General features: G+C 42.9%; 1 protein-coding gene across 2 annotated transcripts in view; it reads right to left on the reverse strand.

Annotated features, from left to right (window-relative positions):
- Positions 1-15,437, reverse strand: part of tecpr2 (tectonin beta-propeller repeat containing 2) — a 123,034-nt gene that overhangs the window by 22,085 nt on the left and 85,512 nt on the right. For both annotated transcript variants that reach the window (XM_072490436.1, XM_072490437.1), the window contains exons 16-17: positions 10,998-11,231; positions 4,070-4,218 (exon numbers count right to left, since the gene is read on the reverse strand). In XM_072490436.1, coding sequence (XP_072346537.1) covers positions 4,070-4,218; positions 10,998-11,231 — 383 coding nt within the window. The remainder of the gene's footprint in view (positions 1-4,069; positions 4,219-10,997; positions 11,232-15,437) is intronic.

Here is a 15,437-nt window from a genome sequence, read left to right on the forward strand (position 1 = left end):
ATTCAAGGTAGTCCACCGGGCACACATGACGGTGGCCCGGATGAGCAAGTTTTTCGGGGTAGAGGACAGGTGTGCAAGGTGCGTGGGAAGTCCAGTAAATCATGCCCACATGTTTTGGATCGTGCCCGGAGCTTAGATGGTTTTGGCAGGGTTTCACTAAGGCAATGTCCACGGTACTCAAAACACGGGTGGTGCCGAGTCCAGAGGTGGCGATCTTTTGAGTGTCGGAAGAGTCGGGAGTTCAGGGGGTGAAAGAGGCCGACATCTGGCCTTTGCCTCCCTGGTAGCCCGGAGACAAATCTTATTAATGTGGAGGGACTCGAAGCCCCCGAGTGTAGAAACCTGGGTTAATGACATGGCTGGGTTTCTTAGTCTCGAGAAAATAAAGTTTGCATTAAGAGGGTCAATGTTAGGGTTCACCTGGAGATGGCAGCCGTTCGTTGACTTTCCCAGGGAAAATTAAAATGTCAGCAGAAGCAGAATTTAAAAAAAAAGGGGGCCAGACTCATTTTATTGTTTTGTTTGTGGGGGGTGAAGATTGTGATGGGGTGGAAATGTTTATTGTGCCATGTTTATGTCGCTGTTATTGTTATGATTATAAAAATTGCAAATACCCCAATAAAAATATTTTTAAAAATCTTTGCAATGAAATTACTCTTAATACAGTTGATGTGCACAGATGAGGTAAACTCAAAGTCAATTAGCACCATTTACAATGTTATGCAGTAGTTAGGACAAAATGTGTGATTGCAGAGTTCAATTTACAAGTGACAAGGATTTTCACTCAAGTCTTTCATCCAGCCAATCACATGACCTAGGGACTTGTGTCGAATAAATGCCAGTGCTATTTCTAAACAAAGCTACCAGGAGACTGTTTGGCCTTCAGAATGAATATTTAGCTCTAAACATGGATCAAAGTGAGATGTGACTCATCAACTGGAATCTTTTTAATATTAAACATTAAAAATAGACTTTGGGATATCCTTTGTCAGTAAGTTAAACAGAGTGGCAGAGAACTACACAAAACAGTCCCTACTAAATGCAGAATTAATTGATCTCAACCAGGAAAGTAGAGAGAAAACTACCTTTAACCTCAATTCTGGGTTTGGAGGTGGGAAACAACATGAAGAGAAATCAATCAAGCTTCAAGCTCCTGATCACTAGTGTTTAACCTCTGCTGTAAAGTGTACTGATGCTGTATAAGGAAATAATCATGTTGACATTCCACAGTTGAACAGCCTGCCTACAATCACTGTCTTAAGTTCAAATATAAAAGTTGCACTTATGGGATCATACCTCTGGATAAGTCATTACCTTCTGAAAGACGCAGAGAGAAAATTGGGGGAGGGTAGGGAAGAAAGGATGGAAAATTGGAAATAGTAGTTATGGAACCAGCAGCTTCAAAATGTTATCAAAGGCATTACCATACTTGTTTCTCAATTGGTATTACCTGTAAAATCTTAAGCATTTCACAAGAAGGGCAAAAGAAGAAAACGAGAAGGCTGTAGTACAGAAACCGGTCACTCAGCTCAATGTTTCTATGCAGTGTTAATGCGCCATGAGCTTCATCTCACCCGGTCAACATAACCTATTTCTTTCTCCCTCATGTACTTACTTAGCTTCCTCTTAAATGCATCTATGCTAATTGCCTCAACCACACCATGTGGTAGCAGGTTACACATTCGCACCACACAATTTCTCCATATTTACCCAATCTAACCCCTTCACAATTTTAAAGACCTCTATCAAATCTCCTCCTAAACTTCCCTTTTCCAACAAGAGACCTTCAGCTTATTCAATTTTTCCTAATTGTTGCATCCGCTCAATTCAGGGAACATCCTTGTGAATCTTATGCCAAGTAACTTGAATATCATTGCATTATCAAATCTCCATTCAGGTGCATGGTTCAAATTTCCAAAAGTCAGTCATCACTCAACTAAAATGTTAACAGTCCAGATTTTGCACTAATACCAGTGAGGTGATCGATATTTACATTATAGCGAGGCAAATCGGACACCTAATTCTGGCACCTGCACGTTCAAATGCAGAAATCAAAAGTTGTCACCAGAGATACCTAGCTTCTCCACAGGATGCACTGTTACATTCCTTGGCATTGAAATTACATCAATGGTGTGAACTTGCTGTACCTGCTTACCAGTTGCACACTAAAATTGACAGAAAGAATTTTGGCTGGTCTATTTAGGAGTATGTTCTAAATAGAGTGATAAGTGGTAATTACTGCTGAACAACCTCATTGGTTCTGCAAAAATAATCTTACAAGTGTGGAGTCTTATTCTCTGAGAAGACGACTCAAGATTATAAAAAATGTTTTGCTTTTTCTGTCTAATTTATCATTCTCTCTTTATCCTATCTATATTATATATATTTGTGGGGAGGATTATGTCGAATTTCTAAAGGACATAGACAAGTTGGTGGATTTGGTGTGCAGTTGGCAGATGAAGATCAATGCAGAGAAATGTGAAGTGATCATTTTGATAAAAAGAACATGGAGAGACAGTATAAGGGGGTGCAAGAGCAAATGGACCTGCATGCATATGTGTCTAAATCATTGAGGATGTCAGGTCAGGCTGAGAGCTGTTAATAAAACATATGGTATCCATGGTTTTGTTAATAAGGGCATAGAGTAAAGGACCAAGGAAATTATGTTGAACTTGTCTACGTTACTAGCTTGGCCTCAGCTGGAGTATTGCATCCAGTTCTAGGCGCTGAACCTGGGGAAGGATGCGAAAGCAGTAAAAATTAAGAAGAATGGATCCCGGGATGAGGAGATTTAGTTATGAAGATAGATTAAGAAGTTAGGACTACTTTCCTTAGAGAAAATAAAGCTGAGAGGAGATTTGATAGTTATTCAAAATCATGAGGGGCCTGGACACAGTAGTGGAGATAAACTGTTCCTTCTCGAGGAAGGATTGAGAATTAGAGGGCACAAATTTAAAATAATTAGCAATTGTGATAGGAGGAAAAACATTTTCCCGCAGCAAGTGGTTAGGGTCTGGAATGCTCTGCCCATGAGACTGGCATAGGCAGGATCAATTGAAGCATTCAAAAGAGAATCAGACTGTTATCTGAAAATAATGTGCAGGGTAGAAAAGGTGGAAGAATGGAACAAGGAAGAGTTGTTCATTTCAAGTGTCGGAACAGGAAAAGTGAATTAAAGGCAATCTATCCTGAGTAGCCTACAAAATCTATGGTGGTGGGGTGGTGGCTCTGCGGAAAGAAGTGAGAGATAAACATTGAACATCAATGTTCCCGCCAACTGGGAAATCCAGGCCAGTATAATCTCTTCAACTGATCACTTGAATTAATCCACTCTTACCAATAACAAAATAGAGCATTTTAATTCAGTGCAAAGTTTTCCTTAATTTTACTGAGTGCCAAGGGCAGCAAGGTGGCACAGTGGTTAGGACTGCTGCCTCAAGCACCGAGGACCTGGGTTCGACCCCAGTCCAGAGTCACTGTCCGTGTGGAGTTTGCACATTCTCCCCGTGTCTGCGTGGGTCTCACCCCCCCCCAGCCCAAAGATGTGTAGCGTAGGTGAATTGGCCATGCTAAATTGCCCCTTAATTGGAAAAGAACCGGTTACTCTAAGGGGGCTGGTTTAGCTCAGTGGGCTATTCAGCTGGTTTGTGATGCAGAACAAGGCCAGCAGTGCGGGTTCAATTCCTGTACCAGCTGAGAATTCTGAATTCTCCCTCTGTGTACCCGAACAGGCGTCGGAATGTGGCAACTAGGGGCTTTTCACAGTAACTTCATTGTAAGCCTACTTGTGACAATAAAAGGTTATTATTATTTTAAAATATTTAAGTAATAAATGCCTGAGAAGTGATAATTAGAACTAATTCAGGAAATAGAAAAATTCACACTGGTGCATTCATGGGATTTTTAGGTTACGGTACACTGTTGGGACGGTGGACAGGGAACTTGACTTTACACATAAACTGGACATTCTTGATGCTGGGTTACCAAAGTGCAGAAGCATGCCATTTCCCATCACAGACATCCTTTGCTGTCATAACTAAAGAGAAAAATACAGATCTTGGATGCCTACCTGCTCTGGTGGTTCAATGGTTATCCAAGCAGGCAGCATCATGCTGGGGTTCAATGGTTGTGTCCCCACACGGAAGTAAATCATTCCATCAACATCACAAGCCCATACATGTTGACCTCCACATGCTAAGCTTGCTAGTTTTATACTTCCTGCAGGAGAAAAAAATCTTTTAGAAACAGAAGGCATCAGAGAAAGTAAAGCTTCTGAAAAGAGGCTTTAGGTTAGAAATATGGTTGGTAGTAACGGTGAGTGATTATTTCCATGTATCAAGTTTTACCCCCGTCATCATCCGAAGGGATTGGACTAAAAGAGGGTGGAGTTGACTCCTTCCACCTTTGGAATGGGAAGTTAAATTTGTGCGCTTGTGTGAGAGAGAGAAGAGAGAGAGACTGATTGCAGTTAACTTGCATCACTTCTGTATACATTCCTCCCTATCTCAGTCTACAGCTAATTTTAGAAAAGCATCATGGGCGAAGCTCCTGTACAACGCTCCCATGGCGAGTGTACGGACAAACAACACCAGCTCCCAGTACTTCCAGCTGCACAGGGGCACCAGGCAGGGATGCCCGCTGTCCCCGCCGCTGTTCGCCCCAGCGATTGAACCATTAGCGATTGCGCTCAGAACAGCAAAGAGCTGGAGGGGGATCCAAAGAGGAGGCAGAGAGCATAGAGTCTCGCTCTACGCGGATGACCTGGTCCTCTACATCTCAGACCCACAAAGCAGCATGGAAGGAATCATCGCGCTCCTGAAAGAGTTTGGTGCCTTCTCGGACAACAAACTCTACATAAGCAAAAGCGAGACTTTCCCGGTGAACCCGTAAGGAGGAGGGGCAGCACTGGTGGGACTGCTGTTTAAACAAGCCCGACACAAATTCCGCTACCTGGGGATCAAAATCGTTCATGACTGGATGGGGGTCCACAAATGGAACCTGACCAGTCTGACAGAGGAAGTAAAAAAGCACGTGCAGATATGGAACACACTCCCACTCTCCCTGGCGGGAGAGTATAGACGATCAAAAAGAACATACTGCCCAGGTACCTCTTCCTACTAAGATCCATCCTGACCTATACCCCCAAGGCCTTTTTTAATTCACTGGACAGATTAATCATGGTGTTTGTAAAGGGGGGGGGGGGGGGGGGTGGGGGGGATGCTAGGATCACAAAGAAGGTCCGACAGAAAACAAAATCCAGGGAGGCGCTAGCCCTCCCAAACCTACAGCTGGGCAACGACAGCGGAAAGAGTGATGGAATGGATAAAGGAGCCAGAAGCTGAGTGGGTGCGTGCAGAGGAGGCCTCCTGCAAGGGGACCTCTCTCCGGGCCCTCGCCACAACGGCACGCCCATCCCCACCCAAGAAACACTCCAGCAGCCGAGTGGTGGTAGCCACTCTCCAGACTTAGAGCCAACTACGGCAGCAATTCGGACTGACTGAAATGTCCGACAAACCCCCCATCTGCAATAACCACAGGTTCACAGCAGCACGCACCAACGCCACCTTCAAAAGGTGGAGACAGGACGGTGATGGGGGGGGGGGGGCATTGACAGTCAGGGATCTATACACTGACGGTAGGGTCACAACACTGGATGAACTGATGGAGAGATTCCAGCTAGCTAAAGGCAAGGAACGCAGATACCCGCAGCTTAAAGATTTCCTACGGAAGGAGACATACCCACGACCACCACGACACACGTTATTAGAAGAGCTACTGGACGCAGACATCCGAGGCAGAGGGAACTGCAGTGACATGTACTAGTGACTGCTAGAGAATGCCTACACCTAACTGGAGGCAACAAGGAGGAAATGGGAGGAAGACTTGGGTTCGAAATAGGGTGGGGATTCTGGAGCGAAGCACTGCACAGGGTCAACTGCACCTCCACATGTGCGAGGCTCAACCTAACGCAGCCATAAGTGGTACATAGAGCCCACTTAACAAGAATTCGAATGAGCAGGTTCTTCCTGGAAGTGGAGGATAGATGTGAATGGTGCCAAGGAGGCCCAGCTAACCAAGCCCACATGCTCTGGTCTTGCACCAAACTTGCTGGGTACTGGACAGCCATCTTTGAGGCAATGTCCAAAGTGGTGGGGATGAGGGTGGATCCATGCCCGAAAGTGGCGGTCTTTGGGGTATCAGACCAGCCAGATCTCTTCATGGGGAGGAGGGTGGATGCCCTCGCCTTTGCCTTCCTGATCACCCGCCCTAGAATCCTGCTCGGCTGGTGGTCAGCAGCACCACCTAAAGCTGCAGACTGGTCTGTTCAACCTATCGGAATTTCTCCAAATGGAGAAAATCAAATTCGTCACCTGTGGGTCGGAAGAGGACTTCCACAAACATGGGAGCCATTCACCCAACTGTTCCGGGACCTGTTCGTGGCCAACACATAATTAAATAAGTAGCCAGGAAGAAATAGCCAGGACAAGATAGAAAGAGGAAAGCGAGGTAGGACCCGGGGGAAGGGGTGGGGGGCAAGGTGAGGTAGCAAAACCCAGCAAGAAAGAATGGGAGGGGGCAGCAATGAAAGGGGGGGGGGGGTGAATAGGGAGAGAGGGGGGGGGCTGGGGTGGGGAGAACAAAAAAGGGGAGCCAGAAGGGGAAAGAGATAAGAGAACAAAAACGGGGGAAGAGCACAGGGAAAGACAGCAATGGCAGCAACCACAGCACAGCGAGAGAACGCAAAGAAAAACAGGAAGGAGAAACGTGCAATGACCGATGCAGAGGCAACTGCACAAACGAATGTTTGCTGAAATAGCCAAGCCCTACAATTAACATTTACACCAAGCTGATGATGAGTTATTCATAGCAAAATGAAAAAGGTGCCCCTGAAACAAGCAATATAAATGAAAATAGCTTCAACTTCGTGACATTTAAAAAATCCAGTTTTCCTCAGAAAAGGCATGTCCCAGATACCAGAAATTAAAGATTAGTTAGCTTTATAGTACTGAAAATAAAAATGCTGTACAGTGTACCTTAGCTAATAAAGCAGACTCAATTAAACATTTTATTTGTATTGCGTAGAAAGCCAAAGCTATCTTTCCAATGCAACACATTCTATATATAGGCTTGGCCTGTTGTGTTGGTTTAATTTAGAGGGCGTTGATTAAATAGATTGAATTGAATGAACCCTCTTCAATTTCTTTAAAATATAAATCCTTCTATAGTAACAAAATAAAATTACTACACTGATGGACGCTTCATGCTACGAATCCTAAAATAGACATTATCCTGTACAATATTCCAGATGATTTAACTGGAGGCCGTGTCTCCAAAGCTACATACAGCTAAATATTTCAAGGTTAACATTCCAACAGCAGCACAAGTCCTTACATCTTCTTCTGGAATGTTTTGTCAACTATACAAGTGTGTAGAGTGAATTGGTTAGCAAATATAAAACAGAGATGTATAAAGAGTGTATATTTTCTTTCTTTCATTGGATGTTTGAGGGTAAATCAACATCTGACATAAACAATGTATTTTTAGTGACATGAAAAGCAAATCACTTAATTAGCTGGTTTAGCACAGTGGGCTAAACAGCAGGCTTGTAATGCAGAACACGACCAGCAGCACGGGTTCAATTCCCGTACCAGCCTCCCCGACAGGCGCCGGAATGTGCCGACTAGGGGCTTTTCACAGTAACTCCATTGAAGCCTACTTGTGACAATAAGCGATTATTATTATTATTAGTGGCCCTTAGAAGTAGTTCATGCTTTCACTGGTGTAGTTGATGTCGATGCACAGTGGTTTCAATGTCAGTCTTGTTTGCTGAAGATAAATGCTGATTTTTTTTTTAAAAAACAGGTAAACTTTTATATATTATCTTATGGTTTTAGAATATTTCAAAATGGTTCCCAACTGCGAAGAGGGTATTTTAAAAAATATATTTCTACGATCTTCTGTGGAGGGAGGGAGGGACTCTATCTTAATTAAACTGAAGACAGCTGGGCTGCAAGTTTTAGGACATCAAATCGTCTAGGTGCGAAAGGCAGGCATTTTACATGATTAGGGCAGAGTTGTGGCTGCACAGGTAAATAAGTCATGGCTAGAAATTTGCATTAGGAGATAAAGAAGATTTGTTGCATTTCGTTGTTAAATTTCAAACAAAAGTTAAAAAGGGTTTAGAACTGGGAAGGGATCATAGATAAATAAGGCAAAGATATTAAATTTTACTTTATTTGAAATTGGTGACTATTAGGAGAACATAAGAGTTTTATTTTCAAAAGAGAATAAGGACAATGGGAAAAGATGAAAGATAAGAAAAACATTTAAAGAGAGGTTAGGAGCAGTGTTAGGGATGGCCGTATGAGGCCTTCTGAAATGTGCTCTATACTAGCAGAGGGCGCTAGCAGAGAGCAAGAGCAGCCTTGTGACATCCTTTCCCTACAGCAACAGTGGGATGCGCCTTCTGGAAATATTACTGTACCTTTTTAAAATAGATTCAATATCTATAAGGACTGTTGCCTAAAGAGATGTATAGTTTTGAGTATAACAAAGAAATAATCTTTTGGGGGGAATGTTCTGGAAGGCTAATTTTAACTGCATAGATGTAATTGTGTGTTTATGTTTTCTTTTGTTGGTAAATGTTTTAATTTAATATCTGTACAAGTGTTACTAAAATTTGTGGCTCCTGACTTCAGAACACATACCTGCTCATAGTAAAACACAAATAGAAAATAATTGTGATGCCCTTCCAAGTTTCCCTTTGGGATTTTGTTTGCATGGCACTTACCAGATCACAACACCAAGCGAATAACTGCTTTTGAAGAGCAAACATTTTAGATGAATGAATCAGTTATTCTATGTACAGCTAGGTCCCACAAATTTAAATCAAATAAATTGAAATTAAATGAAATGAAAATCGCTTATTGTCATAAGTAGGCTTCAAATGAAGTTACTGTGAAAAGCCCCTAGTCACCACATTCCGGCGCCTGTTCGGGGAGGCTAGTACGGGAATTGAACCCGCGCTGCTGCCCTTGATCTGCTTTACAAGCCAGCTGTTTAGCCCACTGTGTTAAACCAGCCCCTGGTGGGCAAGTCAGTTTTAAAAGCATTGGTTGAGGGAAGAATTAATTATTGTTCTCGGAATAGTGCTAGGGAATTGTTTGCATGCACCTCAAACCAAAGTAAGCAGACAAGAGTTTTTAGAACTTTTCAACCAAAACATAGTACCTCTGGCAACGCTGACACTTAGGCCAATGATGTAAAGATTATTTTGGTATGAGGAATTCAACCCTCCATTTTCTGACTCAAGTTATGCCATCAACTGAATGATGTTCCAGCTATGAATAGATCCAAGTATGTACGTGCATACATACACACGCACGCACAAATAAGCATGCATGAAATTCTCTCTCCCTCTCTGTCATGCATTGATCTTACTTTAAGTGAATTCCTGGTCAGTTTAGACACGTGTAGTGCTGAGTTTTCCTTTTCCATATTTACGTAAAGAAATGTTAGAGCCCTTTTAGAATTGGCTTATTTCTAAGTGCTTATACTAACACTTAACCTAATCAGATTACTGTAACAAAATGACAGACGAGGTCTCACAATTGCTTATGAAAGAGTCAATTTAAATTACAAAGAATGTAAAAAAGCCCTTGGTGTATATTAGACACCCTGCCATTTAGATTTTTTCACACAAGATTACCGCATCAGCAGTTATCAAAATGTCATATGGCACAGACTTTGGATATCGCTGGAGCAATCACATGATGACACAGCTGTTAAAATGTTTTTTGATTTTAAACAACGTCACCATGATCCAAAACACAGGGTCAGATAACACCTACTCTGCATTGCTGTTTTCATTTTCCATCCAAGGTATGTTCTAACATACAATAAACTCGTGATAGAAGAATATCCATGGACTCTTCCACCTACAATTAAAATAGTCAACATGCCAACGATACTTGCATTATTTTCATGGTTGCTATTTCTATTGGTACATTTGAGTATAATGTTGGAGATTATGGATTAATTTATGAATTCAACGTAGCAAGGATCACGCCAAATCTTTGCTTGACTGGTTGAAGAGGTAGTATTATGTAAGAGGAGGCCAGGAAAAAGCTATGGAACAAAGTCTGTCAAGACTACTTCAGGATTATTTGAAGATGACAGGGTCCTCTCATAAGTACCTCAAACAATAATGAATCAAAGTAATGAGTTTAAGCTTATGAAAAACAAACGTTCCAATTTTGCTTTTTGAACACCATTTTTAATGGTTATACTAAGCTACCCACAAAGTGGCCCATGTCCATCATAATTAAGTATGTATATTTAAGTTGCATAGCTTGGGGCTAACAATGACTCTTAGCAACATCACTATGAACTAAGGACCTGCCTTCGGCTAGAATCCTCTCAGATTATGGACCAGCAGCAATTCAACTCACTAATATTTACATAGTCACTATTAACATGGAAGACAGAAATTGTCAAATATATTGACCTGCTTTTTATAGGCAACTAGTAAAATGTATTTGTTATTACAAGCTGTTTAATTGTAAAGATAATAAATAGCCAAACATATGCAGTGCAATAACTGTGAAGTATCTAGTAAGGTCGAGTATTTTCCAGGTGAAAACAGCCCAACAAAACATGTTCGAGCTTTTCTAATATCCTAGCAAATGTGCAAAATTATAAGCGAGTCTGTTTTTGATCCGTTGTAAACAGAATGTGGTCCCATGTTAAAGATGTTATAATTTGGATCCCAAGTGATCATGGAGTTCAATGTAGCCAAACAGATCTCAGCTCTTTGTCAGAACTTGCAGAGTTGCATTATTAAAATTCCAACGTAGTGAGTGCGTAGGCTGGGGAAAAGAGCAGACATGTTTGGACATAAACTGAATGCAAGAGGACACCTTATGTGATGCAACTGCTCAACAAATAAAGGAAAAACATTGCTGTAACAAAATGATGTTTTAAAAAAATAACCTTACCCAACTGTGTAAGATCCAGTCTGGTCCAGTGCATACCACTTGGGCAGTTTTCTGACAATGTCCTTATATGTATTTTGCCCTTCATGTCCAGGCCCCATACCGCATCGTGGTTGGCAGAAATCTGTACCATCTCAATGTCTGGAGGTAATTGTATAGTAGAGGGCCGAAACTCAGGATTCAGATCGTTGATGCAAAAGAGATCCTTGTTGCTTTGACCAAGCCACAGAAAACTTCCTGCAGAAAAAATATACAAGAAAATAATCTTTTTAATACAGCCCCATGATCCAATTATCCAATGAGCTCAGATGCAAACAAAAAGCAACATGGAGATTTCCATAAATTAGAGAGACACTTGTAACATGGAAGGATCAATCAGGGAAAACAGTAAAGGAATCTGTCATTTACTAATCTGTGCAATGCAAATCAATCATTTTGAAATAAATAAAACTTTTGAGTTATTGTTCTGATTTTGTTTATTTTAGAATTTAATCATTTTGAAGATAAAAAGCTTTTATAGCAGGTTAATAATTCCCATCACACCCACACATTTTACAGCACCGTAAGAGAATGGAGCCAGAGTTAATTGCAAGGAAAGAAGTTTCAAAAGTATAGAAACAGGAATAGGTCAATCAGCCCCTGGAGTCTATTCCACCATACCATTAGATCATGTGTCACAGACACCTGGTCAGCCCTCAACAACGGTTAAGATACTGAACCAGACACGTAACTTTTTTTTAAAGTTCTAAGACTGCATAAAGATCAATCCGCTCCAGGGCTCGTCTTTTTTAATGAACAAAACTTTATTAAAACAAAAGAAAAGAAGATAATGTTAACTTTTACTTCACAGTTCTAACACTGACAGTTCCCATTAAACATCACTCTAACACAGCTCTCTTTCCACATACACAGACAAGGAAAGATGATTCTTGTATTTATGAAGCCATTTTCTCCCAAACATTATGATCTGCAGGGGGTGAGAGACACAATGTTACCATGGCGCATATACCCGTGCACAACCAGGTACCATGGGCTACATGGTGGCCCCGGTTGGCACCGCACGCCCCAGCCACGCAGGCCACCCTGCACCCCCGCCCTGTCGGTGCCCCTGCTGCCAGGGCCACTGTTTGATGGCACTGCCCTCTCTGGGGGCTGCCGTTGGGGTAACCCTGGGTGGTCCCCCCGATGGGTGTCGCCGGTTGGGTGGGGTGGCCGGGGTGCGGTTCGGCACCCACCCATACGACCGTTAACCCTGCGTTTACCCAGCGCAAGGGGTGGGTGGCCAACATGATGGCCACCATAATGGTGCCCGTTGCGCGAGACCCTCCCTGTCACATCGGGGGCACCCGACTGTTCGGCCTGTCACTCTCTACCTCCGCAGAAAGCACGGCCGATGTCTGTTACGGGAGCCCACTGCCCCCCCACGCCAACCCATAACTCCTCCCGCAGACGCCTCAGCCAGCACGCCGGTATCACAATTTTCTATAGGTGGTTAGAACCACACCATCAGGGCTTCAGCTTATCCAGGCCGCAGAATTGCTCAGGCTCCAGAGAATCGGTCGTCAGGGCACCTGATGCGATTCTCCGGGCTGCGCGGCAGGTGCCACGATTCTGTCTACTTGGGGAGTCCGGAGAATCAGCATCAAAGCCGATTTCGGTGTCGGAGCCGATTCTCCGGCCGATCGAGTTTTGCAATTTCGGCTGGAGTTGCAGAGAATCCAGCCCCAGAACTATGCCATTCATATACAACGACTTTCCATTGAATGACAAATGGGTCATCAGACTCTAATAGTATAATGTCTGGTCATGCAGGAATGTCCTGAAAGACAATGGATTTCAGGTGAATCACCTGATGAATTTCCTAACGAGTTTCAGTTTGAATGGGACCATGGTTCCCAACCAGATGTGGGCGTATCCCTTTGAGTCCAGGCTAACAGTATTTTCCTTCAGTCTATTTAACCTTTAAATTGCCTGCTACATTTTGGACCCCCTTTTCTGGATCCAAGTTTCTAATATCACCCCCCATCTTGACACGAGATGATTTGTATTTCAATTCCATTTACTCCGGTGGTATTGCCATCATAAAGCTTTGAAGAAATAATAGAGGCACTGACGGGCATTGAATTTTTCAGTCTAATTTATGCTCTAGCAGGCCTTGATCAACAAGGGACTGCTAATTTAGAATTTGAATTTATGCATTCATGCAACCATTTCTATATTGTGTCTGAAAGGGGGGTTCTATGGCCAAGACAACATTATCCAGTTTTGCCATTCTATTTGGATTGACAATGATTTATGTAGGTACAACATAATCGCTTTCTATAGCAAACACCATCTGAAATGCTTACAAATCTCAGATGAAATCAATAGATTTTTGGGGGAAATTTAAGAATATCTGACGTAAGCAATTTTAACACCAGTTTTAAAATTAGGTTTTAGAAGCAATAAATCATGTTTTGGGAGGTTCTGAAGTTACTAAATTTGTATCTGAGGATTACTTGGCGGATTAATTTACCTGGGGCTGTTCAGAAAAATTGAGGCTCATGGTAAACTACCTTGCTGATTCTAGAACTGGGTTGGCAGTTCTAAGGAGCCATCAGTGGTTCTGAATAGAAAGGACAATCTGGAAAAGTTTCTATTTTATCCATTCATTGGATCTGGATATCACTAGCAAAGCTAGCATTCATTACCCTTTACATTGTTTGATGAACTTCTTCAGAGAGCAATTTTTACATTCCCCGGCACTATTCACAAATGATAGAGATGGGTACATTATCAAATTTTACTGTGACATATCATTTAGGGGTCAAATTAATTAATGCAAAAAAAGTACAAAGGAAATGGGTCATACTTTCGAATGGATTGACATCTGAGAGATTGGGAAAAATCCAATCATCAGGTGTCTTTTCCTTGAGGGCACTAGAGGATCTGGGAGGGCTTCACCAACCCAACTGATATCAATAAGATTAAACAATAAGATCGAAGGAAATAATATAGAAATGGCATGTAGTACCCACCAGTCATGGAAGGTATCCAGTGAACTGGTAGACATTGAATTTTTGCACTCAAAGGTCACACATGCCTATTGGCAAAGGTGGAAAAGGAAAAAGGATTTTGATGCGTTTATTGAACATTCACTGAAAATACCCAGTCACTGTGATGCTGTAAGCAATATGACTAATTAAATGATGGAATACACCAGAAGAATGTAATTGTAATTTAGAAGCAATTGTTATAAATCATGCAAAAATGTTAGTAAGTTTACATGTAGAACATGTGAAAGCTTGGACACCTTGGGCGGGATTCTCCCCTACCAGGCAGGGCGTGGGGTCCCGGCGCCGAGGAGTGGCGTGAACCACTCCGGCGTCGGTCCGCCCCAAAGGTGCGGAATCCTCTGCACCTTCAGGGGCCCACAATGAAAAATGGGTTTTGAAGAGATTGTCCCGCGCTTGGGAGCAATCAATTGCAGGCAAAACCTCATTTATAAGACCCGATGAAGAGCAAGCAGAAATGAACCCAGTTAAAGCACACCAGAACCCCGCATGGGTAAATGAGGGCAGGAACCACCAACCCCAGCCAAAACCTCAAGAATGTTATAATTATGGACAGCTAGGACACTTTGCACGAGAGTGCAATGCGCCTCAGAAGCAGCAGAGAAACCAACAGACAGGCACCCTAAACAAGAATAGGGCAAAGCCGATCCATAACGTGAGCGCCTGTTCAGAGAGTACAGACATGAACGGTGTTCGGGCTCCCCAACTTGGGTCTGCGACACCCTTTGGGACAAGTCCGGTGGACCGCTAGTAGCAGGCAAAGTTCGGGGACAATCCGTGGAATTTCTTTGGGACACAGGAAGGTCCCGCCCCACACTCAATTCCTCCACGATGGTCCAGCGAGACACGTGGCCCACAACAGGCACCATTACACTCGGCGGCTTTACAGGCCATTTACAACAGGGACACATCACAGCCCCTATAGCAACACAGATAGGGAACATTGCAACCAAGCACCCTGTAGTTTTAGTTGATCTGCCCCAGACAGCAGAACATATCCTTGGGATCGATTTCATGAGCTCCCATAACCTTTCTTTTGATCCAGTTAACAAGCGTGTATGGAAAATGGCAAAGGCAGCACGAGCCCCCGCCACGCTCACAGTAGGAGAATACGTAAATAGGATTTGCTCAGGAGGAGACTTCTGATTCGACCCTCGAGCCATTAGTGCAGACAAACAAGTTAGGGCAGTCCTGCAGGAACATAAAGCAGCATTTGCACAGCACAAGCACGACTGTGGCAGTTTGACTGGCTTTGTGAACATTACAGGTCCCCAGAAGCAGTATGGATTTTCCCAGGAAGCAGAGAGAGAAATCTCCAAAGTAATGGAGAGTTTGTTGGATCAAGGCATACTCAGATCAGTAGCCTCCACAAACAACACACCAATTTGGC

This window comes from Scyliorhinus torazame, chromosome 2 (genome assembly GCF_047496885.1).
Source record: "Scyliorhinus torazame isolate Kashiwa2021f chromosome 2, sScyTor2.1, whole genome shotgun sequence".
NCBI lineage: Eukaryota > Metazoa > Chordata > Chondrichthyes > Carcharhiniformes > Scyliorhinidae > Scyliorhinus > Scyliorhinus torazame.